The following is a 15,040-nucleotide window of genomic DNA, read 5'->3' as shown; positions in this document are numbered from 1 at the left end:
TTAATCAGTTTTTTTAATATATATTTTTTATTTTCTATCTCTCCCCTCCACTTTTCCTTATTGTCCGATCAACATGTTGTCTGCATTGTAGTGAGTAGGGATTGCTGACCTACATGCGTTCATTTATGTGTCATTAGCTAATACACCTGTGTGCCATGAGGATTGGAGAGTGTGTGGCTGAGAGGGTCGCGGTTTGTAAACTGTTTACTGATCAAGTTGACTTTTCACAGCAGGCCAAAACAACCCTCATGCCACCAGGAAATATTCCAGCTTTGCTAACTGACCAGTCCACCCTGTGTCCTCATTAGGATAAGAGTCGGTACCCTGTTTGATCAAGCAGTGTTAAGTTTATATTGTTAACTATGCTTAAATTATAGGAGTACAGTTACACTAATGTATTGTAAGATATAGTGTGACAAATTGTCACGACCGCGGTGGCAGACGTGTGGAATTGGAGATAGGACCCAAAATGCGGCAACTCGGGTGCAGATGAGTATTTATTTAACAAAAGAAAATACAAACAGCAATGGCGTGGGTGAAGGTGAAGCAGGAAAACCTAAACTGGGTAAAACTAACAAAACAAACCAGAAACGAAGATGCAGGGAGGTCCGGGGAAATACATACGGAGAGACGCAGGGAGACCGAGGGGAAACAACACAGAATGACGGAGGGGAATAACGCAGACGAACCAGCAACGACTAAGACAGAAGACAAGACTTAAAAACACTCAGAGAACACAGGGAGATCACACACAGGTGGGGGACACAGCTGGGGGTGATTAACGTGACGAGACCAGGGAGGCAAACTGAAAACACTCACATAAGACGCAGACCTTCAAAATAAAACAGGAAACGCATACACCCAATGACACAACGCAAAAACTTCACACAGACTGGGGAACACATAGGAACATGAAAACAAAACCCAAAATAATAATAACTACTAAAACATAAACACGGAGTCACAAACTCCGGATCATGACACAAATAATTTTATACAAAGAGTAGACAAGCAAAATAATGCATCATTAAAAAAAAAAAACTAATAACAAATAATGTGTAAGATATTTCTTTGTTAAGTAATGACAGCAACACTGGCTGCAAAAACAATCAGACGAGTCTTTAAGAACCTGAACATCCAGTGATTTTTCTTTTTCAGCAGTGCGCTCATAAAAAAGGAAAACCCTTTGCCATTTAACACATTGTGTAAATAAAGTAGCTAGCATTAGAATTAACTTTGAAAACAGAGTTAGTCAAAACTAATTCTGAGGGTTAATCAAAGATTATGGAAACTTACATCTGTCAGTTAGTAGGAGCTGGGTGATTAGTGTGTTTTCATGTGCTTTGTGCTGCTGTGTAGTGTAACCTGAACTTAGCTGGTCTTTTGTTGGCATTTCCTGAGAGGAAAAAATGAGAAACATTGCATGTAGTTAAAAAAAATGATTCATTGTGTAGCATAGTGTCTACTGTGAGAATCTGCTATTGTGTTCTGGTGCTGGTTCAAATACTTGCATCTCCAGACTTTTGTTACCATCGCTCAGCTTCTCATTTTTGAGGGGCCAGCTGACCTATTAGAGCACGCTGGGCTTTTGGAGCCACGTGCTCCAAAAGAATAAGAGCTAAACCAAGGAATTAAGACAAAGAGTGAAACACAACTGTAGCACTACTGAAATAAAAATATAAACCTGTGAATTATCATAATAGGAGCGTTTTAGGAAGAACAGGTGCTGAGGCTGACTTCAGTTCAATGTGAATGGACTATGCATTATCTATTATGTAGGGAGGAATATAGGGGAGAGCTCTTTGAGAACACAGCATCACAATAAGACAACAATGAATGTTTTAGACTAAAATCCTGCTGTATTCTGTATGTTGTACACTTCATAATAATAGTTAAAAGAAAAAACCTAAAAGACTCAAACCTGCTGTATTGTATAGGAGTGTGTATAATATAAGCATTTTTTATTTTATATTCTATATTACGATTCACATTATGCATTGTGGACCTTCTACTCTGCTTTAGCATACTGCATGCAGATGGAGAAATGTAAATGATAAACAGAGAAACAAGGGAGAAAAAGCATCACTGCAAGAAAAATGAAGGCCTGGGTTTGAAGCGCACAAGCTGCAGAGATGGAGGCAGATATGTTTCCCCAGACGTAAACCTAAACCTGATGGCTATCGGTGTGACAGTGCACATTTTATTACTCTATTAAATAACCCCCTGACTAACACAGAAACAGGCCAAGTGTGGGTACCAAACCATTAATGACACACATAAACCTTAGAAAATGGATTGTGCTATCCGTGTAGCACAGTGGAGTGCAGATCAGTCGCTAGATTCATGTTCAGGGGAGACTAAAGTGAGCGGGGAGGTGCAGTAAGAGGAACAAATCTTGTCAGCAGGTTAGGCTTGCTTTTGATTCATTGAGAAGTTAATGAAAAAGTTAATATATTTAACAATGTTAAAACCCTGAAATCTAAGTCAGCCGTTACAGCCGATCACCATCCTTTTACTTGCAATGTCACCAAAAGTTACGTCCGATTTGGAGGACAGTAAATTTTTATAGCTTCTGGAACTCAAGTAAAAGTAAACATTATGTTGGATGGTTTTGCTGAAACGTGATGCTGTTGCTCACATGTGCAAATGCTTTCTGTTCTCAAGAATGTGCATATGCTACTTAGTCACCAATGTACTCATTACTTAAAGCTTTACTTTAGCATGCTATCTATCACATTTAACTAGTGCAACTCAGTTCGATAAGTGCTTTCCCAAAGTTGCAGCGCCAATCTGTAGAGTGTAGTTACATAAAGGTCATTAAGCTACAGGAGCAACTCGATCCTGAGGTATAAATGCAGCATATTCTATCAAACTGACTTTATGAGGGAGTTGGGCTGGAAACCCGTGTAAGAATGTCTAAATCGCAGGGTTATTAAGAAAAATCAAGTTATTACAAAAGAAAGTAAAACCTTAACTGTGTGGTATTGATTTGAAATCAGTCATAAGTGGAAAATCTTATCAAAAGGTGATAAATGTTAATCATAATTTTAATATATTTCACATGTAAAAACAAAAAAGTTACCTGAAACCTCAGTTTAGCCCAAATATGTTGTTCTGTGACTTACATGCTGTTTGTTTCACTCATGGGTAATTGGACTTCTCTCTCTTAAAATAGTGATTATTAAAAAAACATTTGGATTTGAGATGAGTTTCTTATCGATTTGATTTTATTACTTAGTTGCTGAATAATTAATCTTTTTTCTCCTTTTGTTTTTCTCAATTTTAATGTCTTGCAAAATAAATAGCTTGGGATCAAAATTCAAACTTTTAGGTAGCATTGGATATCGCTGCTGTCAAACACACTTTTGGAGTTACGATTCACAGATCTCGCTTCTCTTTTGCCGACTCAGATTTAAATATATATTGTCTTCTATTATCGCCCTTTTGTAAGTATCCAGAGCTATCACTTGTCCATTTTTTTTCTGAAAGTCATGCTTTGCTCGCTCTCTGTGTCTGACCTCTCTGATTTTTCAGTCAGAGAGTAGATTAAGTCTGTCATCATGCTTGCTTGTGTCTTTATATTCCTCATTTTTCATTAGGATGTGGTTTCCGAGGCTCTGAAGATTTAAACTGTTACCTTGAGATTTGGGGGGTTTTTGGATCCACCTTTAGACTTCTTTTTGCTTGATGTTGGCATAAGTGAAAACATTTTGTAACAGAAAAAAAATCTAATAAAAAAAACCCTGTTATTTATGGAAGCCCGTTTCCGCCACTAAATAAAAACAAAAAAGCTAGTATCCATAACTCGAAATTTTGAGTTATTTCCTCGAAATTTCGAGAAAAGTAACTCAAAATTTCGAGAAATATAACTCAAAATTTCGAGTTACTTTTCTCAAAATTTCGAGTTAGCTCTGCCAATCAAAAATATACGTGAATGAGGTCGCTTTCTTGTTACCCGGAAGCATATGGCGCAGAGGAACGCGCACTCAAAAACGGATCCCAACAAATTGGCGCTTTCGCGAGTACGTTTGCTGATAGTAACACCATGTGATTCAGCTAATAACACAGGGATTTCATCATTTGTGAAGCCAGGCTGAAAACACTCAGCAATCTGTGCATTCACAACTGGATGTAATACCGGTAGCTTAGCTGTAGCATTTGTAGCTGAGGGCTTCAGCTTCCGGGTAACGAGGAAATGACGTCATTCACGTAGATTACTGATTGGCAGTGCTAACTCGAAATTTTGAGTTACTTTTCTTTAAATATTGAGTTAATAAATCAAAATTTTGAGTTAATATGTCGAAATTTCGAGAAAGTAACTCGAAATTTCGAGAAAATAACTCGGAATTTCGAGAAAATAACTCGAAATTTTGAGTTATGGATCCTTTTTTTTTTTTTTTAGTGGCGGAAACAGGCTTCCATAGTTATTAGATGGAAAAAATGTGAAAATATTTCACCTGTACACATTGCGTAACTTTAGCCAAGAACTAATAAAGAAAATGTAATATATTACGTACGAGTTTTGTCATAAGATTATTTTTGCACCGTTAAATGAAAAAGAGAGACAAAAGAAGAGGGATTAAAAGAAGATTCATTATAATTTAACCAATTTAATTAATTTAATTACATCAATTTAATTCATTAAACACATATGTATTCATGACACATTTTCATGTTATTCTTTTTATCTTCATTGTATCACTGTAAGTAATGAGATGGCAAAATCAGCTGATCATAAACACCAAATAAATGAATTTAGCTGTGGTTGTTTAACTGATCCATGTGATCCATGTATAAGCTCAGCTGTATATGTGTGCAGTTGTTGTTTAAGGGGATATGAAGCAGTTTATATAAGGCGCACTGTCGATGAATCTGTTTTCATACAGATCAGATAAGTCAAACTTTACTCAACTCATTCTTCTTGCTTCCTCCACTTCTGTACCATTGATTCGTTAATGTTGAATTCTCCCACAGTTGCTCTATTCCCACGTTGTTGCAGTATATTAATGACTAACCTCATATGGGGCGATCGTGGCTCAAGAGTTGGCAGTTTGTCTTGTAATCAGAAGGTTGCTGGTTCGAGCCCTGGCTCGATCATTGGTCATTGTGTCCTTGGGCACACCTTTGCCTACTGGTGGTGGTCAGAGGGCCCGGTGGCGCCAGTGTCCGGCAGCCTCGCCTCTGTCAGTGCGCCCCAGGGCTGCTGTGGCTACAATGTAGCTTGCCATCACCAGTATGTGAATGTGTGTGTGAATGGGTGGATGACTGAATGCTTCGGAGTCCTTAGGGACTAGTAAAGCGCTATACAAATACAGGCCATTTACCATATGGTGGATGGATTATCTCAGTTGTTCTCCTGACTGAAGTTTTGTCCGTTTACAGCATCTTGCGATTGCATTTGTCCCAGACCATCCTGAACCCTCACGTTAACTTTTATCGAGTGGAAAAAGTTAGCATTCATCCTCCAGCTTCACTGTGTTTATGTTATGCTAACATAGCTGTGCTGCTAGCGATCATGTAGCACATTGTTATATACCAGCTAGTCCAACTTCAGTAACCTACAAAAGTCACTGCTGTTTAGTTTTCTGTCTTCATTTATGTTGGAAGTGATATCAGAGCTGTACGTTTTCATTTTTTCAGAAATCACTCAGTCAGAACATACTATATCATGTTTAGGTTTAGGTAACTAGCAAAACTAGCGAGCTAACTTCCTGCTAACTTCTAACGCCGTTAAATTTAATAAATTCTGTTTTCATGGATGCCTGAATGTTAAACTTAATTGTTACACCTGGTAAAGCAGCAACACTGATAATTTAATTAAAGAATTTCAACATATTCTAACTCTCAGTGACTGATTTTGACTGATTTTTGAGCGCCGTGTACCACATAAAATTGGTTTGAAGTCAGTAAGCACAACCAGAATTCATACATAAGGCGCACCGATTTTTGAGAAAATTAAAGGATTTAAGTGCGCCTTATAGTGCCGAAAATACGGTACTCCTTGACGTGGCAATTCTCGATTGTTGCACTGCAATGACAGAAAATTACAGATTGTGTGAAAAAGGCATGTTCTGCTTATTTTGGTATGAAATTGGGTGACCAAGACAAGCTAAGGGCACCTCATTCAGTTTGCTGGGTGTGTTCTGAAAATTCCTGATACTAAAGGGAAAGAGAATGAGCTTGGGTTTTGGGATTCTAGTGGTACGGATGAAGCCACAGAATCACTCTGATTGATATTTTGGTATTTTCAAAAATAAAATCATCTATCTGTTACACTAACCTGCCATAAGCAACAAGACATGTACCACACTCAGATGAATGAGTCTGATGATGTTTCGTCTCCAGATTTATGACATTTTAGTAATGAAGACTTTGAACGTCCATCGCTTTATTATCTCAGCCAGAGTTAAATGAGTTCATGTAAGATTTGTATCTGCCAAAGGAAGCGGCTGACTTGTTTGGGTCTAGATCAGGGATGGGCAATCTCAGTCCACGAGGGCCGGTGTCCCTGCAGGTTTTAGATGTGTCCTCGAACCAACACAGCTGATTTAAATGGCTAAATTAGCGCCTCAACATGTCCTGAAGTTCTCCAGAGGCCTGGTAACGAACTAATCATGTGATTCAGGTGTGTTGACCCAAGGTGAGATCTAAAACCTGCAGGGACACCGGCGCTCGTGGACTGAGATTGCCCACCCCTGATCTAGACTCAGTGAGAAAGCCCTCCTGGCTCCAGGAACCAAATTTTCTTTTTATAGGCATCACAAGAAGGATTTTATTCCATTATTTGAAATGGATGATGCCATTATTTGTGTTGATGGTAAAGGTCTTTTGGGGGCAATGGGTTGTGAGTACAATGCAGTTGGAGTGGAGTGTTCATCGACAAGTAGAGAAGCCAGCCTATATTAAGTAATATTATTTATTGGTATTTTTGAACTTAAATTTAAGGTAATGTCAGATATTTTCTGGCAAACAGCAGACATTTTATTCCTTGATGCAGGGCAGAATAACAGAATATAAGATGCTTCTCAGCTTTCACAATCCGACCGTACTTCAAACTTTCTGTGTGTAACTGTGTCTCTCTGTGTGTGCTTTCAAAGGTTGGAGGTCATACCATGCTGCCCATCCGCTGGATGCCTCCTGAAAGCATCATGTACAGGAAGTTCACAACAGAAAGCGATGTTTGGAGTCTCGGAGTTGTTCTCTGGGAGATCTTCACCTATGGGAAACAACCCTGGTACCAGCTCTCCAATAATGAGGTATACAAACTTTTATTATAAGTGCAATAGTTTCTTCTGCAGGTGCACAAAGACGTTTGTGATTCACAATTATATAAACGACCTGGCTTAATAATTAACATACTTTTTGCAGTGTTTTTAAATTTGTTGAGTGATCACCAAGTCCTGGTAATTCCAGCATTAAAGTTAAAGTAACAAAAGTTCTGTAAAAGTTGCCTTGGAAGCACCTTCTTTTTAATAAGTGATGCTGAACAAGATGTTCCAGCCCCGAGATATGATGAAACAGCCCTTCAGTAAAAGTAAGGCTAAATATTTGATCCGTTTTGTGTGCATGTTTCTCATAGGTATACACTGAGTGAGTCTTTTGTTCTGCGTCATCTCCTCGCTCACAGAAACTCAACAAGAGTGACTTCATGACATGGAGCAAGCTACTCGAAAGAAAGAGAAACAAAAAAATCTGCCGGGGCCGTTTCTTTTTCCTGCTTTGCTCAGAGTCTAGCAGAAGTGTAGCAGTTGTTAGACATCGCACCTTTTATATTTTTTAGATATTAAGAGTATTTTCTTGATTCCTCTTACTTACTGTATAATGAAGTTGAAAGTAAATGGCAGTATCTTAAAGCCACACGTGGTAATATAGACTTTTTCTAAATAACATAATTTGTTTTAAACACTCAGATGTTTTGAATTTCCAGAATTGACAACTGCATCTATCAGAAAGCTGTGGAAAATTAAAATAAGGCTGAACTGTATGAATGATTCATTTTAAAATGGCTAAACAATCTACTTGCTCAAATTCAATCAGATTGTGGAAACAGCAACTCCCTCACACAAAGAAAATCAACCTAACCCAGAATTCGAATCAATTTTCCGGAAAACACAGCAGTGTCACAGCCTTCAACCCCTCGCCTTAACCTTAGCCTTACCAGCATGAACTCTGGGAGAGCCCTTAACTCTGGTTACATCCAAAAAATTAACCTTTAGCCCTTCCACTGTCTTCTTTTACCCTTTATGTCTGTCTATCCTCTGCTGTATCACAGCTCACTCGCATCGTGAATGAAATGTGATGTTCACATATCTTTTACACAGGATTTAAAGTTTTGATTGGGTCCTTTGTAATTTTAGATATTGAAATACTGCCTGTGCTGACTACAAACAGTACAATCACCTGACACTTTGTTAGGTACACTTATTTATGGGCTTGTTAATGTAAATATCTAATCAGCCAGTCGGCCGCTGCAGCTCAATGCATTTTGGCATGTAGTCATGGTCAAGATGAAGTTCAAACTGAGCATCACAACTGCTGATCCACTGGAATTTTTCTAAGTGATCAAATAGAAAACCAAGTGAGCTGCACCGTTAATGCCAAAGGTTGGAGCAGAATGGCCAGGATGCTAACAACTCAAGTAAATGCTCATTACAACTAAAGTATGCAGAAGAGGCCTCACACAACACAACACATTGAACCGTGAAACAGACGGGCTATAGCAGTAGAAGACCCCACCGGCTGTGTCAGCTAAGAGCAGGAAACTGAGGCTACAATTCACATAGACTCACTAAAATTGGGCAATATTGGAAAAATGCTGCTTGTCTGATGAAGCTCGATTTGGTGCAAACTACATGAAAGTATAAATGATTTAGGCTGCTGCTTGTCAGGTAAGGGTGTGGAGGATAATTTGTTGGCACACTTTCGGCACCTTAACATCGTATAAACACCACAGCCTCACTGAGTATCGTTGCTGACCCTGTCCATCCGTTTATGATCACAATGTACTGATCTTCTGCCTGCTGCTCCCAGCAGATAACACATCATCTCATAAAGCTCAGATCATCTCAAACTGCTTCCTTGAACTCGACAGTGAGTTCATTGTACCCCTGGTGTCACTGACCTCCACAGTCACCAGATCACAATCCAATAGATCAACTTTGAGATGCGCTAGAACAGCGGATTCACTTCATGATTGTGCAGCTGACAAATCTGAAGCAACTGTGTGATGCTGTCATGTCAAAATGGACCAAACTCTTTGAGGAATGTTTACAGCACCTTGTTGAATCTGTGCCATGAACAATTAAAGCAGTTCTGAAGGTAAAAGCAAGGTGCATCTAATGAGTAGGTGTTTACACATGCATGTTGTAAATCTGACTGTCCCCTCACGCTGGTGTAGAGAAATTGCAGACTTTGTCTTGAAGACTTCTCTGGCATATTATTTCTCGAGTTCAGTAAATAATTTATTCGCTGTGACATTTTCACTTGGCAGAGCAGATGCTCCATCATCTTAACTGGAGTTTGAACACTGAATTTATTTTTTCTGCTTTGTTCTTTACTAAATGGGACGGGGCTTCTTCTCACAATTAACTTGATGCTTGTCTTTCTTTTGCTCTGTAGGTGATAGAGTGTATAACCCAGGGCAGGGTGCTGCAGCGCCCTAGGACCTGTCCTAAAGAAGTGTATGACCTGATGCTGGGCTGCTGGCAGAGAGAGCCACACATGCGTCTCAACATTAAAGAAATCCACAGCCTGCTCCTCAACCTGGCCAAGGCCTCGCCTGTGTACCTGGATATACTGGGCTGAACGCAGAAGGAGGCTGAAGAAGGGTTTTAGCTGTGTGTGTGCGACATGTGTGCATTTATGTGGGGATGGTCGCTGAATGTGAACGTGAATGCATATTTGTGGTTGCGTGCATGTGTGTGCGAGCTGCAGCGTGCGAAGCTCATGCAGGTGTGCGTGTGTGCAAGGTGCCGCTGTACAGGATGTGAAGCTATTATTAAACTCTCAAAGGCAATCAAAAAATTCCTCAACTGATCCCCGATCGCCTCTTTCTTCCCTGCCGATGTCCTCTCCTTTATGCATTTCCACCCCCCTTCCTTACCGAAGAGACATTTAAGAGTAATTTAACTTTGGAGTAAAAAGAAAAAAAAAAAAAAAACAAAAAAAAACAACAGCATCTCACTTATTTTCAAATGCTTTAAACTGACTGGGGCTAAACTGATGAAACCTAATTTAAAGGACTTTTAAATGACTCATTCCCTGCTGCCTGTTGGACAACAGGACTTGTTTGAACATCCGCAAATTTCGAGGAGACGTGGCGAGGGGAGGATTTCCGGAAGCTTCGATCTTTTGCGTGTAAATATGAGACTGGCGAAGGAAATGGCTCTGAGAGATGTCGAGCCATAAAGACACTGTGTTTTCCCCGCCCACCCTGTCGGTTTGTCTGTCTTTTTGTCTGTCTCTCACAAATGCATATCAGTATTAATGTCTGCGTTCATCCAACAAGACTACACAGGCAATGATTAACACGTTGGTACACATACAGTAAATTGCGTGTGACCAAATAATGACTGGAGAAAAAAAACAGTAAACAGAATCTGCTTTCCTGTCACACAAAATTAGGAGATGTGATGAAAAGATCATTTCTGGTCCGCCAATTTTGCTGATGCAAAAAAAACCAAAACAGCGGCAGCTGAGGCTGATCTGAACTGCTGTGGTGACGGAATAATTCAGGAGTATGGCAGAGGAATTGTGCGATATTTAATCGTGAGTAATACAAATGTAAAAAAAAAGTGTCTGATCTACATTATCTGCTCATTATCCGCTCTTGTTCTGTTGTTTTACTCAGGCCTGTACTGCACTGTCATACAGCACAGGGTAACATGAGGACTACTCCCCCAACCCCCTAAAGTGACAGATGCTTCACCTTGTGATGTCAAGCGCTCATGTCAGAGGTCAATTGATTCATTTGTCCACAGCTGTCCAACAATCGCGAGATCATGGCGTCGGGGAGGGAGGCGTAAAGGTTGCCTGGGGAGGCTCGGGGTTTGAGTGGTCAGATGACGGTCAGATGTGTGGGTGGCAGCATTGTAGAAGGTGTGGTTCATTTGGTCAACCCATATTAAATCATCAAAGCTCTCAGCACTTAGACATCCTTGAAAACCACATCTGCGCTACAGGGGATGCACACGAGAACACACACACACACAGTGTATACTTTATCCCGTCATCCTTCCATCTCTACATCCTCACACACACACACACACACAGACACACTGAAAGTCACTCAAAACTGTCCAAGAAGGAAATTGAATTGTGCATGTTTTATTATTTGAGCGGTGCAGTGCTTTAGCCAGGCCCCGTGCTCTGTAATGGTGTAATGTATATTTCATTACAGCCTAATGGGCTCCATTAGCACAGTCTCCTCACAGACATTCAAGACTTATTGTTTTACGGCCGAGAAGCAAGGGTGGAAGGATGGAGAGGATAGAAGAGGTGAAGGAGAAGAAAACAAAAGTAAGGGGCCCGGAATGAGGAGCAGCAGAGGGGAGAAATGGGAGGAGAGGTAATAACGCATGGTGGGAAGAAATGGAGAGGAAGGGAGAGAGTTCAGATCGGAAGCAATGGGGTAGAAAGGAGAAGACGATGGGAGTGTGGCGGTACGGATGGGTCATGTGGAGAAAGATGAAGGAGGAAGAGGAGACAGTTGAGCGGAAAGGCGGAGGGAGAGAGTGGTAGAAAGAGAGGTGTAAATGTCCCCGGGGAGAAGGTGAGCGCGAACATCCCTCATTACTGTAGCCTGCAGATGTTCTGTAAGCCACAACTTCAACTTCACGCTCTCCTCACATTCCTACAGCTGCCCTCAACCACATTTTGCACACTTCCCCACACACATTTTACTGGCAGTCCACCAACAGCTTAAACCGAAAATAAACTCAATAATGTACGACACATCCTCATTATTGAGAACCACTTCACTCACTTACAGTACAGCTCACATATCTGAAAGCTTACAGACGCACTGTATATACAGCATCTCGTGCATGCAAGGAGACACATTCTGTGTTTGTTTTTTTGCATTTTACTGGGGCATATTTATCCTTTACAGATATATGAGGTACAAAAAAAACTAAAAAAAAAAAAAAAAACAGTCATAATCACTGCGGTTTCACTTACAGCCATTTTTAATTCGATGTCTTCTTGTTTATTAACAACAGCACTTGATGGTATTGGTGTTTGTGGATTTTGAAAATGTTGATTTTATTGATTTCTAGTATTATTATTTATAAATTAAGAAGCATTTTGTACATTTCTTTCTATAACTGAAGTTGCCTTTTGCAACTACAACTTGACTGAAGTTGAACACTGGTTTAGTTGATTACATTTTAGCAAGATAATCTTGAGTGTATATGTATTTTTTATGTCAGGCTCCCTCTAAACAGTTACTATGCCTGTCCTCTTCGTGCAGCCCGCTGCACAACAGGGATGGATGTTTCGTCAGTCCGTCACTTTTCTAGATTTAGCTCGACATATTGCGAAATTATTGTCACCTGTCAGCGCTAAGTGTGAGGCTTAATGGAAGAAGCATTGACAGTACGCACTAACAAGGCTCTCAGAATCCATCCCTGCTGTACAGTCAAGTAGAGTTTGCACTGAGTGAGCACACTCGCAAACACGTTCAAAAACTTGCCACACAATAACTCTGTGCAATAACAGAGGGCACGGTGTGCGAGGGCCTGTGTGTGAGCTGGAAATAAAAAAAAAACTAACTGTGAGAAACCAATGCAGCGCATATGAGAACGCCTCTGGTGTCAAAAGAGTAGCGTACGTTGAAGAAACAAGTTCAGCTGGCTGCACCGTGTGTGCACGTACCCGCTGTGTTTCCTTTTCTTTCTTTTTTTAACAAAGTAATGAACTGTGTCAAGTTGGACAGCGGTGATGTTTTGATAGTTGCTGTGAGAGGAAGAGGCTGTGGGAGAGGTGTTTGCTAAGATGAAGACTGGTCAGCAAAGATCGACTCTGTGTCTTCGCATTGATGCCTCACATCACAGAGATTTCAGCAAAGGGGAGACGATAAAAAAATAAAGGGAAAAACAACAACTGCTGTATGACCAGACACCTCAGACGAGGAGGGACTGACAATCACAGACTTCTTTCTCTCTCTTATTCAAGTGACCTACTGTAAAATAGACTATTCAACCAACTTTCCTCTTCTATGCTGCCTATACTGTATGTGATAGTCTTAAACTTTGGTCTTTAGAAGTGCTACTTTTCCTTTTTTCTTTCTTTCTTTCTTTCGTTCTTTCTTTCTTTTTTTTGTAAAATGAAATAACAGCAAGAGGAATGAACAAAAATACAAATGTACAAATGTGAATAAGCTGCTGAAAGAAATCACTAACTACTGTGTCCCAGACTGTGTCGGTATCTAGATTGTACTATTTTCTTCCTTTGTTTTCGAAGTAGAGGGCAGAGAAATGGGAAGCTGCACTGGACTCACAAATACACAAGATGACATACAGCAGCCCCCGGGATTCAGAGTGATGCTTGCTCATTCTCTCGGGGGGTGTTTGCGTGCGTGTCTGTGTGTGTGTGTTTGTGTTTGTGTCTGTGTGTGTGTGTGTGTGTGTGTGAAGAAGGCTGATTGATGCCAGAGTGAGTCAGGAGGGATCTGGAGGCTGGGTTTTAGACTCAAGTTCAAATGCAACGAGATTCAAGACGAGAATCACCGATTGATTTGTTGTCGCTGTTCACCAATTCATGATAAATGGCTTTCCCCAGTCGTGTAGGACTGTGGTGTGTATTATGGCAGCTAAGATTTATGGAATCAGTCAATTGCTTTATTTATGACTCCAAAATCAGCCTTCTTCTCTACGCAACTTACTAAAGCCTGGTTTTCACACAGGTATATCAGCAATAGTAACTGATATTTTCCTTTATTGGTTCTCCTCACTTTTACGTAGTTTGCGCTGAGTTTGGGCTAAACCACGTGACTCAGTGGACCAAAGCATATATCTCATACAGTAGATACACATCGCAACTTTGAGTATGCTTTGATCCGTATCGCATTTAATCCCCTCTCTCTCTCACAAGCCCAGCATCACAGTCTAAACTAATAGAGCTAAAACATCTTAAAGGTCATCTCTGAGATTACTTTTGTGCTTGGATGCTTCTGGAGCCTGTACGCCCTGAAAAACATAATACCACAAAAACTGCTTTGCTGCATAGAAAAAAATAGCATTGAGGAAGAAAACTGTGATTTGCTATATGCAGTATTTTTTTATTTATTTATTTTTTTTGGTATAATTTTTGGGGTTCTGTGCCGTTTGTTTCTTGCGTTCAGGAAGGTTTAACCACTGCTATTGTGGCAGGAGTGGAAGAAAGAGAGGATGTTTTTTGGATTGTCAGAATTTTTAAATGGGATGGTGGACAAAATGTGTATGGAAGATGTGTCAAAATGTTACTTGTTTGCCTACAGATGCTCTTCAAAATGTAAGAAACATGTATTGCAAAGCACACAATGTTATTAAAGCTGGAAATGTTCTGTCTGATCGAGAGCACGAACGTTTATCTTTGCAAGCAGTGTTTTGTTGTTGTTTTTTTGTTTATTGGTACTGGAAAGAAAACGTCTGGATGTCCACATCTGTGCCCTGCTGGTTCAAACACACACACACACACACATTAAATTCACACACACACATACAGGCACACAAACACACATAGAAACACAGACCAGAGGGAACTTGTACAGTCATACAGTTGCGTGGTGAAAATGGTCATAGTGACTCATGATGGTGATGATGGTGATAATATGACTTCTCTCTGAAGGTGGACCAGTCTGTTGTGATATAGTGTAATTAATAAAAAGTGTTATGTCACATCAAAGTTCCTGCAAGTGATTATACGGACATGTTATACATATATGTGTGTGTGTGAGAGAGAGAGAGAGAGAGAGAGAGAGAGAGAGAGAGAGATGAATTCAGAAGTACTCAGGCATGCTCAAGGCAGTGTAAGAAAAGCAGAAAAATATGCCCAATTGAAT

At 40.1% G+C, this 15,040-nt stretch overlaps 1 protein-coding gene across 5 annotated transcripts in view; it reads left to right on the top strand.

Moving 5' to 3' along the window:
• The window catches only part of ntrk2a (neurotrophic tyrosine kinase, receptor, type 2a), a 106,609-nt gene extending 92,060 nt beyond the window's left edge, over positions 1 to 14,549 (top strand). For all 5 annotated transcript variants that reach the window (XM_084946225.1, XM_084946223.1, XM_084946221.1 and 2 more), the window contains 2 exons: positions 7,098 to 7,256; positions 9,619 to 14,549. In XM_084946225.1, the coding sequence (XP_084802351.1) occupies positions 7,098 to 7,256; positions 9,619 to 9,804 (345 nt within the window). In that variant the 3' untranslated portion in view covers positions 9,805 to 14,549. The remainder of the gene's footprint in view (positions 1 to 7,097; positions 7,257 to 9,618) is intronic.
• The last annotated feature ends 491 nt before the right edge of the window (positions 14,550 to 15,040 follow it).

This window comes from Perissodus microlepis, chromosome 12, assembly GCF_051167445.1.
Source record: "Perissodus microlepis isolate ML-2025 ecotype Zambia chromosome 12, ASM5116744v1, whole genome shotgun sequence".
NCBI lineage: Eukaryota > Metazoa > Chordata > Actinopteri > Cichliformes > Cichlidae > Perissodus > Perissodus microlepis.
Note: the sequence above shows the minus strand (reverse complement) of the source record. Positions and strands in the feature narration are given on the sequence as shown.